This window comes from Vombatus ursinus, unplaced genomic scaffold (assembly GCF_900497805.2).
Source record: "Vombatus ursinus unplaced genomic scaffold, bare-nosed wombat genome assembly UNPS02011572.1, whole genome shotgun sequence".
NCBI lineage: Eukaryota > Metazoa > Chordata > Mammalia > Diprotodontia > Vombatidae > Vombatus > Vombatus ursinus.
The window spans coordinates 3,011,316-3,032,903 of NW_020951350.1; the positions used below are offsets into that span (position 1 = coordinate 3,011,316).

At 39.7% G+C, this 21,588-nt stretch overlaps 1 protein-coding gene and 1 non-coding gene across 2 annotated transcripts; both read right to left on the bottom strand.

Moving 5' to 3' along the window:
* Positions 1-2,999: 2,999 nt before the first annotated feature.
* On the bottom strand, positions 3,000-20,576 carry HSPA9 (heat shock protein family A (Hsp70) member 9). The gene is made up of 17 exons (XM_027856577.1): positions 20,473-20,576; positions 18,418-18,476; positions 18,239-18,326; positions 13,871-14,052; positions 12,420-12,544; positions 11,409-11,482; positions 11,222-11,328; positions 10,536-10,698; positions 10,037-10,129; positions 8,029-8,238; positions 7,068-7,295; positions 6,163-6,267; positions 5,651-5,768; positions 4,922-5,016; positions 4,347-4,439; positions 4,077-4,217; positions 3,000-3,768 (listed from the first exon to the last, which is right to left on the bottom strand). Exons 1-17 carry the CDS (start codon positions 20,548-20,550, stop codon positions 3,691-3,693), a joined length of 2,037 nt encoding a protein of 678 aa, XP_027712378.1. The 5' UTR covers positions 20,551-20,576; the 3' UTR covers positions 3,000-3,690.
* On the bottom strand, positions 6,591-6,663 carry LOC114039032. The gene has a single exon (XR_003568616.1). It is a non-coding gene; the product is annotated as a small nucleolar RNA SNORD63 (small nucleolar RNA).
* Positions 20,577-21,588: the final 1,012 nt, after the last annotated feature.

Consider the following 21,588-nt stretch of genomic DNA (forward strand, 5'->3'; position numbering starts at 1 on the left):
CATCTACTTGCCCTTAGTTGTGACCTTGGGCAGATTGCTTTCCTCTCTGAATCCTAGTTTCCTTATCTGTAATAAAAGGAAATTGGACCAAATGATCACTAGGGTCCTTCCCCATTTTGAGGATTCTATTAATCACTTCAGTAAACATTTTATCAAGCATCTGTTATGAGCAGAGCAGTCTGTAGTGATTACAGTGCATACAAGTTTGCTAAAACAGGTCTTACCCTCATTTACGTCCACAAGGGTGAGGACATTCTAATAAACATTGAAAGAAACTGAATCATGAGTAAATAATTGGATCAGAAAGATTAGTGTGGTGCAGAGGAATAAGCTGACTCTGGAATCAAAGGATCATGGTTTGAATTCTGGTTCTGCCACTTGCTATTTATGAGACCTTGAGTTTACAGCCTTCCTTCCTAGGCCTCAGATTCATTGTAAAATAAAGGAGCTGAAGGATCCCTTTCAGTCTTATTACTGGAGGCAGCATCACACAGCTAGTGAGCATCTGCAGCTGGATTTGAACTCGAGTACTCCTGACTTCAGGGCCAGCCAGTGCTCTGTCCACTGTGTCACCTCCCTTTCAGTTTTTTTAATCTTTGAGCCAACCTCAACTGGCTCTTTAATTTCTACACACCAGCATGTTTACTCTTCATCAAGATCAGCACCTCTACAACAGCTATTCCATATCTGGGTGTCAAACATCCAGTCCGTGGCTGAATGCACCTCACAACACTCTCAAGTATAGCCAGAACCAGATAAAAGTGTAACTAGAAAATATGTAACAAAATAGTCAACCCTCTTGAGTGCCTCACTTCCTTCAAGTAGTCCTTGTGTAACATGGAATCAAAGCCTTTCAACATCTTAATTTCAGTCCTTTGGATGCTTTCTGGCTCACTGTGGGCACTCCAGCTGTGGTCTGACCAAACAGAGAAACCATCATCTTCCTGAACACTAAGCCTGCCTCTCAATGCAGCCATTAGATTTTTTGGTTGCCCCATCACACCTGGCTCAGTAACCCCTACATCTTTTTCAGTTGTTAATACTTGCACAGTCATGTACTTAAATTATCTGAACTCCATTATAAGACCTTGTATTTATCCCTATTGAATTTCACCTTATTAAATTTCAACTGTCAAGATTTTTGGAACCTGTGATCCATTATTAGCTATCCCAACTTTATCATCTGCATATTTAATTAACATTCTCCTATGCCTTTATGCAAGTCACTGATAAAAACATTAAAAAGTACAGGGCCAAACACTGAACTCCATGGCACTTGACTGGAGATCTGCTGCCACGCTGACAACGAACTCTTACTAGCCTTTGAGCCCAGTCCTTCAAACAATTTGGCATCTATATTTTTTTTGTGTAGTTTGCATCTCTTTTCCCAGAACAGTAAGATTCTAGGTAAGCTATACCTATACTATTTCCCTGATGTATTTCGTAACTAGCATTAAAGGAAATAAAGTTAGTCTGACATCATTATCAGGGGCTTAGCTATCTTATCTCCTTGTTATAAGGTTATTTCAATCAAGGACAACTAGGCACTTTTATTTACTCCTTATTTATCTTACCAACTCCCAGTTAGCCATTTTTGTTGTCATTTCCACTGTTATGGACATTTTTTCTACCGTACAAAACAGAAGCAAAATAATTGAGGAGCCTGTCATGGGTTGTCAACCCAAACAGTGCCCCTTTCATATTTGGCATTTCCAAAACAGCTGAAATGAAAACCACCCATTAGTAATCTTTACCTTCCCTCACTAGTTTCAACTCATTCTGAGTTTAAGTACCCCAAGTTATTTGTATAGAACTGCCATGCTTACATTCATCTTCTTACCTGTCTTTATCTCCATCTTTTTTAAAAACTTAAGTTGTTGAGTTCCCTGCATGTGGGCACAATTCCCCCATTTTCCATTAGAATTGTTTCCCTTTGTGCCTTCAGAATTTCCTTATTTCCTGTCCTACCTGGACTAAAAGGTTCCTCTACAGAATTTAATTTCATTGGATCCTTCCTTTGCTTCTATCTACTCTTCCTCAAACTTGGGATAGATGTCAACATCTCATCTACAAATACTAGGGAGTGGTCCCTTTTCCCCAAAGATCCCATCATTTCCAGGGAATAAGCATTCCTGTCTGTTCCATGAGATGAAATATCTCTATGCAAATAATTACTATATATATATAAATATATATACATATATATGTTTATCTCCATATCCTAAATTGCAGGATTAGATCACTGACTGCCCTGATTTTATATGCTCTGTGAGGATCTTAAACTCATTATATAAAAACAAAATTATCCCCAAACTTCCCACCCCCATCACCCTTATTCAGTAACCAACTCATACATGAATCCCTCTCCCTTTACATAGGCATTCCTGATCTGCCCTTACCTCTTCTTAGCTTCCTTCAAGGCTGCATCAATTGCCACTCTCTACAGGAAATCTTTTTGTACTGGTGCTCCCTTCTTCAAATCATCCCCTTTCTATCCCCTGTTGAATTTTAGTTCCTTGAGGTCAGGGTCTATTTTTCATGTTTGTATTCACATAGCACTGAGTCTTCCCTAGCTATGTTGTGACTTCATTCCATCTTCTCATGGATACAAAGCCCAATCCTAAGGAAATAAACAACTTCCCAAATGTGAATGCAATGAGGTCTGAACTCTGATCCCTGGCAGACTGGTGAAGAGGGTATCTGGACCACACTACCTGCTAGAATCACCTAGGATCTTCACTTCTAACATTCCACAAAAATCTTAGTGGATAAGTTTCCCAACACGTGATGATGGTGCAGTGATAAAAAAAAAAAAGGTTAGACAAAGTGTTCAAGCTGATCCCAAGGCTGAAAGTTGTCACTAAGAAAAACTATTTTTGTGGTCCCTAGAAAACATTCACTTTTAATTATTTCACACTAACCATACTGAGTTTTCTGTAAGTTACTTAGATGCTAGTTGGCTGGTTAGGGTCTCCTCACAAAAAAAACATGAAACAATGTTCTTTTCACATTTATTTTTCTTAAAAAATCCAGAATGGATCAAAAGAACAATTATCAAGGAAGTAGGTACCCAAAGCAAAAGCTAGAAGGTGGAGAAAACAATGCTTTGGGTGAGTTGAAGAGCCTCATTAATCACCTTGTTTCAAAAGAATAGTTCTAGATCAAACAAAGTAGACCCCATCTCTTTCAATCTAGTTTCTCCCTTTTCTGGCAATGCAGCTGGCTCTGCATGGGCTATGGATAAGGAGTCCATCAGTCACGGGTGATCAGTACTTGGCTAACTAGAAGGACCTGTCCCTACTGAGTCTTTTAAGGATTATGGTCCCCTACCATTGATTTTGTGACATGGTTTTGTTTCACTCCTTGGAATCACAGTCACTGTTGCAGACAACTGTGTCAAGCCTTTATAATGATCAGTTAATCCCCCCTGCCCCTTACATGCAGCTGGAAAATAAAGATAAGGTGGGGGTGAACATTTAGAACTCTATCATCTGAATTACCTGTCAAATGATAATTAGCTAATACACTCACTAGATTTATACATTAAGGAAATTATATATAGAATACTGCAAAAACACAGTAAGACTGAAGTTTGCCCATTTCTGCTCAGGAAGGTCCTTGTGCCCCTTTGTTCCCAAGCTTCACAAATGTTTTCCCAATTTCTGCTCCAGTCAAGGTTAACTGGTGACATTACTGCTTCTCCTCTTTCTGATCTTCCTTCTGTTCCCCAGAAGTAGAACTTCCAGATCCTTCTCTCTCAGATGCCATCTACAAAGAAAATATTTGTAAAATTGTTAAAACTAAAGCCCTAGTCCTATCTGCATTGTTACTTTGTTTTAGCTAATATAGCTTCAATTTCACATTCTTCTCCCCACCCTTCTAGTACCCCATTTATATCATCTTACATTTATTCCCCAAGAAGAGCTAGTTATAATAAATAAAGCTATAATAGCTGGTAGGGTCTTCTACCTTAGCTAAATTCAACCATGAGAAATCACATCACCTGCTTTGCCTATGGGGCTCCCCACTCATCACCATCCTTAGCAAAGCTCAAAAAACAAACCAAACCTCCATACCTTTTTATATGCCATTTCAAAGAGCTTTAATGATGCTTGTTGGAGAGTAGACGCTGCCTGCCTGATGTTTTCTCCTGTTTCACTATCTTTGCGAGCCAAGAGCTCTCTCATTCTAGAGATTTCTTCTTTTAGTTTATTGCACTGAAGGAAAAAAAAATTGCAAACACACATGTAATTATTGGTCTATATACATTCTCACTTTCTCCTGGCTTCTTGTAATTACCAAAACAGTACTTTTTGAACTGACGCTGGTTTAAAAACACAACTCACCTCATCTGCTGGAAGCTGGTCTTTGAATTCTTCCATCTTTGTTTCAGTATCATGAATAATTCCTTCTGCCATATTGACAGCTTCTACACGTTCCTGAGTGAGATATTAAGTCCCAGTATTAGAAGGGGATGTTAACGCATAGTCTCCCAATCACTCTAGCAAATATAAGTAGTAGAAAACAGGTTCTGAGAAGACAGCAGAAAATATTAAAGACAAATACCAGTTCCATGATTTCATCAGTATAATTTGCAGAGCCCTACTTCTATGCAATTTATTGTCTTTAGAATTGCCAAAAACACTGAAGCTTCCAGGCCAGCTCTCTATCTACCATGATAAGCTGCCTTTTTGGTTCCATATTATTATTAAAAAGTGTTTATTTTTAGGCAAGATCACCCTCCTCCTTCCCCCACCAGCAAAGTACAGACAATAAACTACAGGAGATAAAATGGATTACAGAAGTCTGAAATGACTTCAGGAGGGAGGATTACAAGGATAGGTAGCATAATGGATTGGCAAAGAGGAAGGGGAAATAGACAAAACCAACAAGAAAACAAGAATAAGTTGAAAGCAATTACTTTCTTCCGCCTGTCTTCCTCAGCATACTTCTCTGCATTCTTAACCATATTCTCAATGTCATCTTTGCTTAACCCACCAGAAGACTGAATCACAACTATAGTAAGAAAAAAGGATAAAAATATTAGTTTAAAAGCATATTAACACATTAAGTGGTTAATTTTCCTCTTCCTCACACAGTATATCAAAAGGTATGTGGTATTGTTCATGGACTTCAAGTAGTAGTAATTTGTAGTCCAATTTGAAATCAACACCAACATCCAGTGTAGGTGATCAATCACTGGTAAATGGAGAAAGAAATGGCAAACTACTCTAGAATCTTTGCTAAGAAAACCCCAAATGGAGTGAAGAAGAGTTGGACACAACTAAAACAATTGAACAAACAAACCAGCAATATATTGTGGTCCAAACAAGTTTTGCCTTTCAGGTAAACTAACCCTAAACTTTTATATCAGAAAGGAAGTTAGAAGTGGCTCTAAAGTTCGATGCCGGATACTTGGTTCGGTTAGGATCAAAAAGCCTGCAGATTTAACTACTTCATGGCCAAGCCACTACCAGGCAGGTCTGGAGCACATCCTTACCTCTTCTTAGCATCAATGAGGTAACTGGAGGAGAGAACAAAACTCACTCACTAGCCTCTGAGGCCAGAGGAAAACTCCAGCCTAACAGGTCTAGGCCAAATTTCTTTTTACTTACTCTACTTTTTATAATATGAAGACAAGTAGACTCACTTTGTTGTTCACGTCCTGTGCCTTTATCCTTTGCAGAAACATGTACAATTCCATTAGCATCAATGTCAAACGTGACTTCAATCTGTGGAACTCCACGTGGGGCTGGTGGAATTCCAATCTGAAATATAACCAAGACCTTAGAGTAAGCTCATAACAGCAAGAGACCCATGTCTTCCTCTCTCAATTGTACTCATTGTTCTTTAAATAACTAATCCAGTCAGAGACAATGAGAATGTTTCCAAAAGATTAGGATGTTTAGATGGTGGGGGTCCATTCCATTGCCAATTCTCAAACCCCCTCCAAGAAATTTAAACTGGGGAAACCAAAAATGGTTTGCCAGTTAATCACAAATATCGCCATTTTCTCCAATTTACATGTCTGATTCTGTTACTTACAAACTCCTGGGTGAAGCCTCACATCACCTAGATTTTATAGGTAGCAGTCTAAGTTTACTCAGGAGAGAATTTACTCTTTGTGGAATACAAGGCTTTTCTATTTTCAGGACTACACACCAAAGTAAATTGTCCAAGAAGCTTGTTGTCTGCAGCCATTTCTCTCTCTCCTTGGCACACTTTAATTTCCACTTGTGTCTGACCATCAGCAGCTGTAGAAAACACCTATGTGGAAAGAATACAAGTCAATGACAGGGAGGAGCTCTAAGGCTCCCCTTTCTCCCCTATTTTTCACAAAAAGTCCAAAAGTAACTGTGTATATACCAGTTTCTTCCCTATTGTGAATGGAAGTGTTTAGGAATGCATTAAGACAAGCAGCAGCTACTTCAGCATTTAGGAGCCAGCCAAAAACCATTGTGGAAGAAGCGGGTAAAATGCAAGATGTGAGTCAAACTAACGGAAAAACCATGGAAACATACACGCTATCAATTTTTAGTCAAGGACCTAGAGAAATACTTTTAGAGGATTTATTTTAAAAAATTATATTTTGTGCTCAGTTTTAAAAGTTACCACATACTTTTTTTTCTTCAGAATGAAGGGTTGACAAAAACATCACAGCACAAACAGAAGTTTTAGTTTCTTAGAAAATTCCTTCATACTCTACCCCTATCAAAGGCCAAACAAACAAGCACACTGACACAGCCTCCATAACTTTCTTCCCAAAGCATATAAGAACTATTGGTCAATTAGCCTAGCTCTTGATCTCTTTTTTTGAAATCAAGATCTGGGTAGGCTAAGGCACTTATTCCTCCCTATCACCAGAAAGCAACATCCACTGCTGCCAGTCATCAAGAAGGGAAGAATTTCTAGGCAAGGCCAGGCTACCTCAGGAAAAGTTCAGGAATAGGAAAACTGTAATGGGAAGAACAGACTAAGTCTAACTGCTTAGGGCTGTCTGGGAAAACAAAACACTCTAAAGCTACCTTCTTCCACAAAGCCTTAACATAGGCTGGAAATGTTCTTACCTGGCTCTTCTTAGTTGGAATAGTTGTGTTCCTATTGATTAGTTTGGTGAAGACGCCTCCTAATGTCTCAATGCCCAGAGAAAGGGGAGTGACATCCAGAAGTAGCACATCGGTGACATCACCAGCTAACACACCTCCCTGAATGGCTGCTCCAATAGCCACAGCTTCATCAGGATTCACAGCTTTACTAGGGGCCCGGCCAAAGAGTTCTTGTACTGTCTGCTGAACCTAGGGATCAAGGAAAAAGTCTGGTCACTCCGGGAGTCATTCATCTTGCATCAGAACCTATCCACCTCTGGAGAATTAGGAAATTCTCCAGGGAGGAAAAAGGAAGTCATACCAGTATTTCAATTTCCCTCAAATACTTCCCAAGTGGGAGGGGCTACTTCTAACACAAGCCTTTACTTAGAAGTTTTCAGGTTGTGATTGAGTTTTTAGTTTTACTTTACAATTTTTCTGATTCCTCGTTTTCCAAAGAAAAATTAACCTTCACAGATCAAGCTCTGCTGCTAAGCCCTCAAAGAACACCATAGCTCCAACAGGTAGCTGGTGTTCTCTACAACGGTCTGTTCAGAATGAGGCACTGATGACAAAATACATCCCTGTACAGACAGATACTCCTGCTAAAGAGAACAACAAGTTCCATCTCCTCCCCCATGTGATGGAAGCACACTAGATCTCAGAGGGTGTAAAGCATCCTAATAGTCATCCCAATTTGAAAGGGTCAATTTTACTTTGGCTCAATATGTAGGAACTCTAGCATGGAGAACAAGACCCCTGGGAATCCCACAAGATTTAAATCCTTGATTTTTTTTCCCATTTAAAAGACTTATTCTTTCTTGAACCTGCCTTGATGGAAGACACTGCCCTCCTAACCTTAGAGAAGATTCCAAGGTTTACTAGGATTGCTACAATATCCCCTACCCAAAGGACCACCAGCCCTCCCTTTACTCTGTGCTACCTTGGGCATTCTGCTCATTCCACCAACTAGGATGACTTCTCCAATGTCACTCTTGCTGACTTCAGCATCTTGCATGGCCTTCTGGCATGGGGCAATAGTCCTCCTGATGAGATCTGTGACAATGCCCTCAAACTGAGCTCGAGTGAGCTTCATGTTCAAGTGCTTGGGCCCAGAAGCATCCATAGTCAAATACGGTAAGTTGATGTCAGTCTGCAAAATTAACATTCAATGTGAGCAGAGAAAGCCAATGGTAAAGTGCTTAGTAGAATAGGATTATTTAAAAAGTCACATAGATCCTATAAAGTTGGAATATAATTTCCATTGAACTGTTTAAGGCAGTGATTCCAGAGATGTAATTTCCAATTGTCCTTGGTTCTTTCAGCATAGAAATGCCTCAAGAATGCTACATTCATCCCAATAGCAGGCAACATTAAAACTGCATGGCCACAATTATATATACTTATATTCTGGGCTGTGTATTATGGCTGCTGTCTCTCTATCCTTCCCTCCCAAAATATCAATACTGAATGGATTACAACCCAGTATGAATTTAATGTCAAGAATATGCAAGAGAACATGTCTGACAAACTTAAAACAACTGAATCCTTCCTCAGTCAATTACTAGTGGTGATCCTGGGCTAGTCACAACTCAGTTTCTCTGTCTGCAAAATGGGGGTAGTAATACCTTACTACACAGGGTTGTACTAAAGATCAACTAAGATACAGATGAAGTGCTGTGCAAACTGCCTTAGCTATCATTACTAATTTATTGTAAAACGGCACAGTTGATCACACCCTGAAAGCAGTTGCAGTTAGGAAAGCACCAGACTTTCCTACTTCTCTATAGGAATGGCACCTTGGGTCCTTCTAGACCAGAGGTTCTTATCAGTACTGTCCATTTTTAGGAAAATACTAGAAGTCCTTCAAAGAAAACAATTTATAAAAAAAGTGTATTTTTTGATCAGTTCTAGTAATTATTTTTCCCCCAGAATGAGGGATTAAACAAATACATCATAGCACAAATACACCAAAAACATCTTTAACCTTTTAGAAATGATGTCCCCTCTCAATCTCTTTTTTTTTCCTTTCCTATTGCTCATTAGCCTAAACGCTAGGGAGGTACTAAAAGAGCTAGAATCCTCTATGAGATAGTTAGCTTCTATGACAACGATATCTCTAAACCTGACCATCATTTCATATACATACATCATGCCACTGGTCACAAGAAAAAAGGCAGTACAAGGAAAAACATTCAAAATTACTGAACACTATTTCTACATGCAAAGAATTTTGAAACACATCACCAACCTGCCTTTGTCCACTTTGCTCTAAGGATGATCTACAATAGAAACTGATGACTATTTTTTTGTAGTCACTGACTGTTCTCCTATAAACAACTATCATTCACCCTGAGGGGTGAATAGTTAAGAGTGAAATAAGAATAGTTAAGAGTGAAAGCTGACAAGGCAGCCACATCTAGTACATTTTATATAGCACTTTGGACAATTAGTATTCTATCACAGTGTAGTTCTTACAGTATTAAAAAAGGAACTATTTTTTCAAGTAATATCTAAAAGTTAAGGAAGTAAGTCTCAGCCCTCATGCCTGGGACAGGCAGAGTGGGTTCCAGTGACTTAAAATAAATTATTTCACGCAGGCAGAAATGGCAAAGAGGGCATGCCTTTGACCTACATTCTGTTTCTAAAATATGAAAATTAAAATTCTGTTGAAGATGGTGATAACATTTTACTCAAGGTACAATGATATCGTTAGACACAAAAGTTATGGGAAGGAGCTTATTTTACATATTCTGATTCTCTCTTCACAAAGGCCAGTACTGCTGAAAATCATTACTCACAGTCACACATCAGCAATACCTGAGCTCACTGCTGTTTTGGACATAATTCAGTGGCTATATCACTTCCAATAAACAAAACTCCTGATCTAGATATTTAAAAAAATTCAAATAATCAGTTCATCAAAGTGAGCTGTGATTCATTTCTCTCACCTGCACGGAAGAAGAAAGCTCACACTTGGCCTTCTCAGAGGCCTCCCGTACTCGCTGAAGAGCCATATTGTCTTTGGTCAGGTCAAGTCCTGTCTAAAAGATGAATCATACAACATATTTCAGTTTGATTAAGGAGACTCTGCCTTGGACTTCAATATTCCATATCCCTTCCCCTCCCAAACACCATCCCTTACAACAAAGAATTTAAGGGGGAAAAAAAAAAGACCGCCTCACACTTTTATTATTGTCATACTGAGCAAGTATAATTTTTTTTATTTCTATGCCTCAATTTCCTGACTTGTGAAACTGAAGGAGGTAAAAAGGATTGGACCAGGTCACCTCCCAGGTCCCTTCCAGCTTCACTGAGCCTAAAGGTGGGTGGGGAGCCAGTACAACATTTTTTCAGCTCTTGTTCACAAACCAACCAATTTTACTAAGTAGTACTCTAAAATGTGCAAGACTCTTTAAAGTAACAACATTAGTCAAACTGGTCACCAACCTCTCTCTTGAACTCCTTCACAATGTGCTGGAGCAAGGCCTGGTCAAAGTCTTCACCCCCTAGGAAAGTATCCCCATTGGTAGATTTCACCTCAAAGACACCTTTCTGAATTTCCAGGATAGAAATATCAAAAGTTCCACCACCTAAGTCATACACAGCAATGCTTTAAGGAAAGGCAAGAAAAGAGAAAAAGACATTTTAGGAAGACTGGACAAGGCAAGTGGATTGCCAGTAAATGGGTGAACGTGAAGCTATTTTACTGGGCATAAAATGTCAAAATGTTTGTTAATAAAATATTACTTTAATATTGATTTATTTATTTCTGACTCTGGTAGTTTTAACAGGTGTTCAATAAAAAAATTAATTGAAATCCATTATATTAAGAGCAAACGAAAGTTGACAATATCTAATCACACTTTTAGATACCCAACATGTACCAATTCTATTTACAAGATTTATAAATTATCTCCTGCTGCTTCTGAAAGATCCAATTTTCTTAAGATAAAAGTATGTACACACATGTGCACTGAGATCTCATATGTACTAGGGAAAGGGCAAATTTTTAGTCTAACTGCAAATCTCAAAACACCAAAGGAACACAAATGAGTGTGTGTGTGTCTATATATATAACTGTTCCCATAGGTCAGACAACTCAAGCTTTTTGGGGATGGGGAAAACTTGCTTACATTTTGTCTTCAGATTTGTCTAAGCCATAAGCCAAGGCAGCAGCTGTAGGCTCGTTAATCACTCGAAGTACATTCAGGCCAGATATTTGCCCAGCATCTTTGGTGGCCTAGAAAGGAAAAAAAAATTCTATATTCTTCATTTTAAAGTATCACTGATTTTTAGGAAGAGAAGTCTGTGTGACCTCACCTGTCGCTGAGAATCGTTGAAATAAGCAGGCACAGTGATAACAGCATTTTTTGCTGAATGTCCAAGATAGTTTTCTGGAAAAGAATCAAAGAACTGAAATCAATGGCAGCGTTTTATTTGAGCTACACAACAATTTACACAAGATATACTCAGACTAAACAATCACTCCTATGTGACTCTCTGAGCCAATTAAAACAGTGAAGACTTCGAATTACTTTAAAGCTTTTGTTTGTAAGTCACAAGACTGATTCTTTGATCCATTGCTATAACATTATCCTTGAAATACAATGAAAAAGATTTAAAGACCTATCTATTCAAAGGATACATTAACAGCTATGGTTTGAGATTTAGAAGTATATTAATATAATGAAATATGTGACTATAAAAATGTGAAGAACCAAAGTTCATTATTTTGTTTAGTTAATTAGATATAACATTAGTCCTAAAATTTCTTCTTTATTTTGAATTTAATTCTTTTTGATATCTTTTTATGGGTTCCCAGGCCAAAATATAAGACCAGTTCAACCACAAATATTTAATTTCTTTTAGAGTTAATACAAATTTCTTAAAATGGGAAATTCTCTTCCTCAACCTTCGTTCCAAAGACTCATGAACAAGGTCTCAGAGATGTTATTGTTAGGACTTTTCTTTTTTTTTTCTAACAACCCCACCTACTGGGAGAAAGGAGGAAAGGAAATAAAAGCTGACTAGCTCCGACTTAAACTAGATATCAAAATCAGCAAACCGACAATTCTTTTAATTTGTAGAGGCTATGAATTAAGTACAGAATGTAGGTATGATGTTACTAACAGGACTGATGTTATATACTTATGATTTTGATTTAAAGTATATTTTATTAATAAGTAGAAAATAAAATCAACAGCAATCTACACAATAAAGCCTAACAAATACTAGTTATTCATATTTTAGCCAAGTTAAAAAGGATAAACACAATGAGGCTTTCTGTGACTTTGTTTTTTGTTTGTTTTTAAATCAGGACCAACTACCTACCTGCGGTCTCCTTCATCTTCATCAACACAAATGCACCTATCTGACTTGGAGAATATAACTTCCCATGGGCTTCTACCCAGGCATCACCATTGGAAGAACGGATAATTTTGAAAGGAACATTTTTACTGAAAGACACAAGAATTTGTGTTTAACTGAGAAAACTTGCTAATTCTCTTAAAATTAACACAGACTTAAAACAGACTTCAAAAGAACTAATCATCTGTGCCTAAAAGGGCAAAATTCAAGACACTGCACTGTCAAGATCTCATAAGACTTATCCACTACTCCCTAAAGAAACTGCTATTTTAACATTTGGGGGAAGGTCCACCTAGATGTAAATACTACTTATGAAGTGTATATAGCCCAGTAGACAGTTGATTAACAGATACAAATCTACTATTTTTCCTACATATGTAATTAAATGTTATTCATATGATCTAGGAGTACATAGAGCCCTAGCCAAATTTTTAAAATCAAAATACATAGCAAAGATAAAAATAAAGACAATCTAGACACGTATCATTTCTGAAACAGCTTTTATAGATGACAACCATTTGGATCGGCACTGTTTTAGAGTTAGTTGACCCTTTAAGACAATATCTACCCAAACAATTCTCAGGATTTTTTGTGTTCTGAGTAGCAATTTGCAAATAAATTTGACTCAAATATTTATTAAGCACTGTGTTAAGAATGGATGATAAAAAAGCAAAATGAAAAATATAGTCCTTGACCTCAAGAAATTTAAACTCAACTACAGAATCTAACACTAAAACTGTTAAGGAGAAGATAATTTGAAAAGGGAATGAACACTAATAACTAAGGAATAAAAAACAGACCAGAGGTGGCACAGACACAGAACACAGGATTACACACAGAACAGAAAGGGACCTTAAATGTCATCTAGTCCAACCCCACAATTTTAAATAGGAAACTGAAGCCTAGAAGGTCCCTTGGTTACCATTCAAGTAATATGTGGCAAGAAACAGAATTCAAGACCAGGCCCTATTACTCCAAATCGAGTGCTCTTTCACCTGTACTATGCTGCTGAGGGTTTTTTTTTGGTGAGGCAATTGGCATTAAGTGACTTGCCCAGGGTCACACAGTTAGTAAGTGTCATGTGTCTGAGGTCATATTTGAACTCAGATCCTCCTGACTCCAAGGCCGAAGCTCTATCTACTGCACCACCTAGCTGCCCCCATGCTGCTAAGTCTTGAAGGAAGTTAAGGATTCTCTCGAGCAGAGGTACATTCCATATACTTAAGGCTTTAAAAAACAACACTAAGAGGATCTAAGTTACAGTAGTAGAATAAGGACAAGAAACAATACAGTGGAGATAAAGAAAAACAAAGAGTGAAAGGTGACTTACATCATGAAAATTTTAGTGATGGGAGGGAATGAGGGGTAGGGTGACAGCTAAGGGAGATAGGAAAGGGAAGAGACTTAATACTCACATGTCTTTCTGCACTTCGGGATCATCAAATCGACGGCCAATGAGGCGCTTGGTGGCATAGAATGTGTTGTTTGGGTTGGTGACTGCCTGTCGTTTGGCAGGCATGCCAACAAGGCGCTCATTGTCAGCTGTGAAGGCTACAACTGAGGGAGTGGTTCTGGCACCTTCAGCATTCTCCAACACCTAAAACCTCAAGGTGGTACATTCATAAGAATCCATGGAATGAAAAGTCTCTATGTAAAACACAGCAAAACTTATACGGAAAACCCACAAGAAAAATGAACTCAATTTACAAAAATGTAACAAAATAAAAAACTTCCAAATTAAATAGTGGTGGCTAATTATAGCCTTTTTTTTTTTTAAAGTACAAGCTGATTAAAAAATCTTGGGGGCTGGGGGAAATTCTCTAACAGGTTGGGTAATTAAGATGTTTATGAGGCCCCTGCTTTGCCTTAAAACAATTTCAGTGACTGCTAGGCGATTTTTAAAACCCTAAAGTCTTCAAAGAAACACACTAATCAGAAATGATAACGTTCCTGTTCTTATTCTGTACGGAATCCTCCTTTGAATAAATGTCAAAGGCACATTATTTGAGTCTTTCTGAAGACTCAAATGAATCCCTAAATAAATTTTTTTTTTTTGGTGGGGAGGAGAAAAGAATAGACCTATGATTTTATTGGAATAAGAAACTCTAATGAAGAACTCCCTCTACCATGGAACGTCAGCACCTGATCTGTAAATCAGTATGGAGATTGTTAAGCAACTTGCCTCCAGGATCACAGAGCCCATATGTGTCAAAGGCAGGACTTCTAATAGACGACAGATGCCATTTCTATATCCACTATGCCAGGATGCTTCTCTCTAAATATTTTTACTTCTAACAATATCACATGCTGAAGTTAGGGGGAAAAATACAAGTAAGAAAATGGGAAAATCAAGTAAGATTGCTTCTGGTTAAGATGATCCTCTTGGTGAGTAGTGGACTCAAAGGAGCCCAATTTCTTTTGGAAGAAGGTAAACTGAGAGATTCACAGGCAGTGGGGCTTAATGGAGGCAGCCTTCAAGGACTCACTGAGATCGGGAACAAGAGAAATATCTAAGAATAATCAATACAAGGAAAGCTTTAGGGAGATGACCAAAATGAGATAAGGAACAACTTCTTATTAAAAGGATGGCTAATAAGGTAGTCTCTGAGAATAACTAGATACCTTACTCAGAAGAAAAGGAATGGGTAAAAGGTTGGTGCACTAGCATTCATATTAAGAAGGTATACTCATAAAGGAAAGTGGGAGATGTATGGGAAGGTTAAAATGATAACATTTGGGTAAAATCAAAAGGGAGAAAAATAAGTGATTGTCAGTGAAATACGTAACATACCCTAGGACAGAACGATGGAATAAGGAGTTTGGGAAATAGAACACAAGCCTGACACAGAAGCATGATACAGTAGTGACAGATTTCAATTATCTGGACATCTGCTGGAGCTCTCCAACAAAGCAGAGCACTTAATAACTTCTTGACTTACTTTAGAGACAATTTCAACCTTTCAAAAAGTGGAGGAACCAACAAAGGGAAATTCTATTTTGGATCTGAATGTCATTAACAGGGGAAGAACTGGTAGCTGAAATGGAAATATAGGGAGAACTGGGGTAGGGAGTGACCACTTTAGAGTTAAGTGATAGAGGAAGGATAAGGATAGAATTCCATGGACTAAAATATTTCAGGACAAGTCTGCTCAGAAAGGATGGGAAATGTTCACCCATGAAATTCTGAAGCTATAAAATGAAACAACTTCGATGATGGAAAATGGTGCATGTTTGGAAAAAAAAAACACCAAACATGGCACAGTCCTATAAAAATAGTACTCAGAAAGCTAAACTTCAGAATGAATGGAGATGGGCAAGGAGAGCTATGAACAAAAAGGTGTTTTTTTGTTTTTCAAGCTATATTGGAAGAAAAAGCAGATCAAAGGTGAAATAGGGCCTCTCAGTGGGGAGACAGAACAACTAACAGAAGAAAAGGCAAAAATAGGCAACTGTTTGCTTGGATTTTGGAGTGACAACACAATTAAATGATGATGGTGTTTCTCCTTGGATGTGCACTGATACCCAAGATTAAGGAGATGGTAAGAAGGCACATAACTACCCTTAAGAAGTTCAAGTCATCTGGCCCAAATGAACTACAGGCATCCTCAGGTCCTGAACAAAATGACCCATTTGACTGCTGAGCCGCTGAAGTAGTATTTGAAAAATCATGGGAAATGAGAGAAGCACAATAAGAATGGCAATGGCAAACATATCAATTTTCAAAATAAAACCTAGAGTAGTTGGCAAACATCTTTTAGAAAGAGCCAGCATGGCTTCATCAAGAACTGGTCAAATCAAATCAGATGCCTCATTTCTTTTTTAGCAGGCTTACTAAATTCTAAGAAGGAGAATGCTATGGGTACTGTCTACCTAGATTTTAGCAAAGCTCGTTGGTAAAGTATATTGTACTATTCTAGTAAAGAAAATGGAAGGGCTATACCTTAGACAACAATACAATCAAATGGATTCAGAACTGGCCAGACAGCTACACAGAGTTAACGATTCAATGTCAACATGCCATGAGTCCCCAGGATTGTAGTCTAGGGATTTGTGCTTGGCCTTGGATCTGTGCTGCTTGACATTTTTATCAATGACCCAGATAAAGGCATAAATAGTATCTCTCAAACTTCTAGATCCAAGGTGTCAAACTCACTGCCTGGTCCACAATTGGCCTACCAACATTTTCAGTGTAAAATGTAATTGTGAAATATTTAACAAAATAAATAAAAAAAGAAGATAGAACGTAGATAATGTCAATATGTGGTTTTCTAAGTCAATATGCTGGAATCTTCATGTATAGTTTAGTGGCCCCATTTCTTTGAGTTTGATACCACTGTTGTAGATGACCCAAAGGATGGATAGCTGACACATTTGATGACAGAATCAGGATGTAAAAAGATAATTCCAGGCTAGAGTATTAGGCTGAATCTATTAAGATGAAATTCAACAGAGAATTAGTCTTACATTTAGATTTAAAAAAAAAAAAACAAAAAAAAACCACACCTCAAAAGTATAAGGGGGAGGAGGTATGAACAGACAGTAGACCTGAAAAAGATCTGGGGGTTTTAGTGGACTGCACGATCAGTGAGTAAGCACTGAATTGGAAGGCAAAAAAGCTAACACAATCCATGCCTCATTAAGAAGAGCTTAGCTTACAGGAATAGGGAGGTAACAATTCCATTGTACTCTATTCTTGTTACATCTCATCTGGAAAACTGTGTTAAATTCTAGTCACCACAGTTTAAGGGCATTATAAGATGGAGAAGAATGCCCATAAGTAGGCAACCAGAATGTAAAGGGCCTTGAATACATGTCATATGAGAATTGTTTGAATAAACTAGGCATATTTAGCCTGGAGAGAAAAAATACATGATGATGTATTTGAAAGTCTGTAATTCAGAAAAGGGATTAAACTTGTCATGTTTGGCTCCAGAGGCAAAATCAGGAGCATCGGATAAAAATGCAAAGAGGCCAGTTTAAGCTTTATGTCAGAAAAACTTATTAAAGATTAGAGCAGTTCAAAAGTGGAATAGGCTGCTCTGAAAAGTGTTCCCCCTACTTGGAGGTCTTCAAGCAGAGGCTGGATGGCTATTCATTGGGTATATTATAGGGAGGATTTCTTTCATGTATAGATAGGTTGTACACTAAAGGGGTCTGAAATCTCTTCTAATTCTCATATTATAGGATTTCAATAAAGAGAGAGAGAGAGAGAGAGAGAGAGAGAGAGAGAGAGAGAGAGAGATGAAGTTAGCTCAAGCTGTTAGATCAAGACACAAATGAGGACTAAGTCCTTCCATGGGCCAGTCAACTTTGTTCTGCTCCTCCAGCACAGCTTGCACCCTCCCTAACCAAAGGGGCTACAAATTCAGACCACAAGGAAAGCCATTCTCACTACTGGTACTCAAAAGCCCTGCCAGAAAACCGCAGGCATATCTTTTCATAAAGAAGGTTAAATTTTCATTTCCTTTGGAAGGGAAAAAAACTATTCCAAGTTCATGGGTGGAGTTCAAAGCTAGGAGGATAAAAGAAAAAAACACATAAGAAATTTTAACACTAGAACACTATTCATGTAGATTACTTGTAAATTAGAATTGAGCTAATTAATTCTACCACCTTAAAAGTTCAAGAAAAGTCATGCTAGGAATTCAAGTCTCTCAGTACCCACGCTAAACCTATAAAGCAAAAGCAAAAACAAACAAACCAAAAACCCACCAAAAAAACCAAGCATCTATTTTGTATACAAAATTAGGACCTAGGGTAAATGTCATGGTGCAAAAACTCACCTTTGCTTGTTTCCCTTCCATTACTGCCACACAGGAATTAGTTGTACCCAAGTCAATACCAATAACGGCCCCCTTGATTGCCTCAGATCTGCAAGATAGGTATAAAACAATGTCAATTACAGATGTCAACCAGAAATTTAGTACTGACTTCCTTGCAATGCAAATTCTGCCACACTTACGCATAGTCTCTTCTTGAAATAATTCGAAAAGCCTCATGACTAAGACCATTCCAGCCATCCTTCCAGGAAAAAAAAAAAGATTATTAGCACAGACAACAATAGCCATCATATATGGAAATACCGAACCTTAGCACTGAATTGTTATAGAAAAGCAAAGCTAAGTCCAGAGAGGATTTGGCAGATCAAGGACTACAACCTAGTGGAAAGTCTTTTCACTATAGCACTAATTTTAACAAAACAACTCATCACAAATTTATTATTGCCCAACATAACGTAAGGACTGGTACTATTTGTTTTGTCTTTGTATCCCCAGCATGTTCTTATACTATTCTTATACCACTGTGACTATCCAGGTTGCAGATTCTTCATTTATACAATATTTGTATATGTGGAATTATGCACTAAATACAAATATTTTTTTAAAAAGTATTCAAATTTCCTAATGATTCATAGAAAGAGGTTTAGAAATCTGATAAATCAGCTGAAATTCATATTTCAACAATAAGGCTATTCTATATGAAAGCAAAGTGGCTTAATAAAAAATTTCAATTTGATTTCCACTAGCACATGCAAATCTATCAAAGTTTAAGTGATTCCAAGCCACTTCCTGTGACCTTGTGACACAACTGGTTAAGTTAACTAGGATTTATCTAGCAGAGTCAAGGACCTGGGGGGTGGGTGGGTAGAGAGGAAAGAAATCCCCAAAATGGCCTCCAAAGTTTGTCTAACTCACAAACCCTGAATGAGTAAGATCCTTGCAACCTTGCCTCAGCCTAGAAGCCAATTCTTTATATAATCCATGCGAATAGATGTGAAGAGAACAGAAATACTTCTTTGGACACATTACTTCCCATGGAGTAACTGCAATCAGACCCCTTTAACTTTTCCCACAACCTAGGTATGTGAAGCCAATACGGATCCCTTAGGTTTCGTCTAAAATCACAACAGCTACTTCATGGAAACTAACTTTGCTGGGAGGGAAGAGGAGAAAGAGAATGCCAAACACCCAGACAAAACACAAAAAAGGCTCTGGGAATCATTTTAAACACCACCACATTTGGCCTAAAATAAATCTGGCAGCGGGGAAAGAGGTGACTTGCCTATGACCTAACAGTCAGTTAATGTCATAGACATGACTACAACCCAGACCTACCGACCCCCATATCCAACCCACAGCTGCTCTGCCCTCCACCCCCAGATCTGCCAATGGCCAAGGATCAACGAGACGAGAGCCCTGATGCTCCAAGAAATGAGGCTTTCGAAGGTGGGAGCGCCCTCAGCTCCTGGTATTATCACCTCCCTTTCCTTCACACGCCCCCCTTCTCTCTGGGCGTGCATCTAAGTCACCTCCTGGATGGCACATACCTCCTTAGGGCTCAAACCCCCCAATTCAAGGACCCAGGGAGCTCAGAAATGAGCTCCTAACTGGGACTTGCTAAATCTCCAGATAACATAATGAGACCACAGACGGGGAGACTGAAGAGAAATACAGGAGGAAGACAGCTGCAATCGAGAATCACAACGAACTGAGTTCAAATCCTGCCACTGACATTTCCTAGCTTTGATACCCCACATCCCTTAAACCAGGGGCCTCAGTTTCCTCGACCCTAAGACACGGACCAAGCACACGCCCCGCAGCTCTTCTGCCCCCGTCCGCGGACATTTTTATGTGAAGTGACCCAACCCCGCAGGCCGAGGCTGACCCTTGTGGCTTCTCCTAAAGCCGGGCCCCCGCTGGCCTCCACGGGCCGTGACTCAGCAGCGACCCGCCGGGTGGCCGGGCTTCGAGGCCCCCGTGGCGCTCCTCCCCGGCCACAGCGGGGGAGAAGGGGTCCCGGAGCCCCCAACCGCCTACGCTTCCCTCCCTCCCCGTCAGATTTTTCTCTCTTCGCCTCTCCCTTCCCGGTGGGAGCTGAGGGTCCCGCCGTGGCCGGGGGTTTCAGTTTCTCTGAAATCGCGGCTCAGCCGCCCCACAGCCCTCTCACGTCCTCTGAAGGCCTACAAAAAACCGCTATCCGCTAAAGCCCTAAAGCAACCGCTCAGCAACCCACTCACTCGGCGGAGGCCGGCAGCCGGGCCTCGGGAGGCGACTCCGATGAGGCGGGCAACAGCGGAGCGGCTAGCGCTGAGCATGGCGGGTGGGCGGGCAGGGGTCAGCGGCGAAGTGGACCGAAGGGGCTGGGAGGTGCGCAGCACAGCAGTCGCGGCTCTTCTGGAAACCTCTAACCACGTGGGGGGTGGGGGCGGGGGTTGGGTCACTGCGTCCCACAAGACCGCTCTCTCCCGGAGGACCCCACGTAGGAGCCTGAACATAAATCTTCATGTTGTGGCTCCTCGGACCGGATTGCCCAGGTATCCGTGGCGTGGTTTGATTGAGAGGAATAGGGAACTAATTTTGGGGGGCATATCAGGGCTTTGGGCCCCGGAGAAAGCTTGCAAAACTAGGTCAATTATGTAGGCACTGCTTTAGACACCCTACGTCCTCGTCGGCCGGCAAGACTCAAGGTCACACCGGATAAAATGCAAACCTGTTACAGGCGCCTTGCGTCAGATACGTGGGAGGAGGGTACTATTACGCCTGCGCAGCCGGCAACGAGGCTACCGCCAGTGGCGCATGTGCACAGGAAGAGGCGGAAGAGAGAAGGGGGTGGGATGGTAAAAGATTGATTCTGAATTTCGTTGGCTGTCCTCCGCGCATGGCTGTTTGGAGAGCGTGGTGCTTCAGGAGGAGCTTGAGGCGCGTGCGCGTCAGGGACACGCAGGGTCAGTAAGCTGGGAGTTATCCTGTTTCCTCTTGGCTGGCCGCCATTTTACTGTAGAATTTTAAAGATGCAAGGGTCACTTGTCGTCCTTGCCAGTTATAGTCTTAGCCTTAATTGTTGCAGGACTTAAAAATACAAACAATCTCAGGTCTTTTAAGCAAATTTGTACAATTTCTGTACTACAGGCAATTGAGTGACTCAAATGAGCAATTCCTTCTTTCTTCCAGCAAGCATTTGTAAAGTGCTTGTTATGTGCCAGGCACAGTGCTGGGCCCTTAGGATACAAAGAGAAAAGTAAAAGAGCTAAGACATGCAAGATAAAAAAATAACATGAGGGTGGAAAGGCATCAGAAAATGCTGGTTGTAGAGGAACTGAGCCTTGAAGGAAGTTGGGGGAATTTCAAGAGGC

Coding starts and splice junctions, on each gene's coding strand:
- HSPA9 (XM_027856577.1), bottom strand. CDS start 20,550: ATGCTCAGCGCTAGCCGCTCCGCTGTTGCCCGCCTCATCGGAGTCGCC. Junction 6,268..7,067: donor TTCCAACTAAGAAGAGCCAG/GTAAGAACATTT, acceptor CTTTCCACATAG/GTGTTTTCTACAGCTGCTGA. Junction 4,218..4,346: donor ACCAGCTTCCAGCAGATGAG/GTGAGTTGTGTT, acceptor TTTTTCCTTCAG/TGCAATAAACTAAAAGAAGA.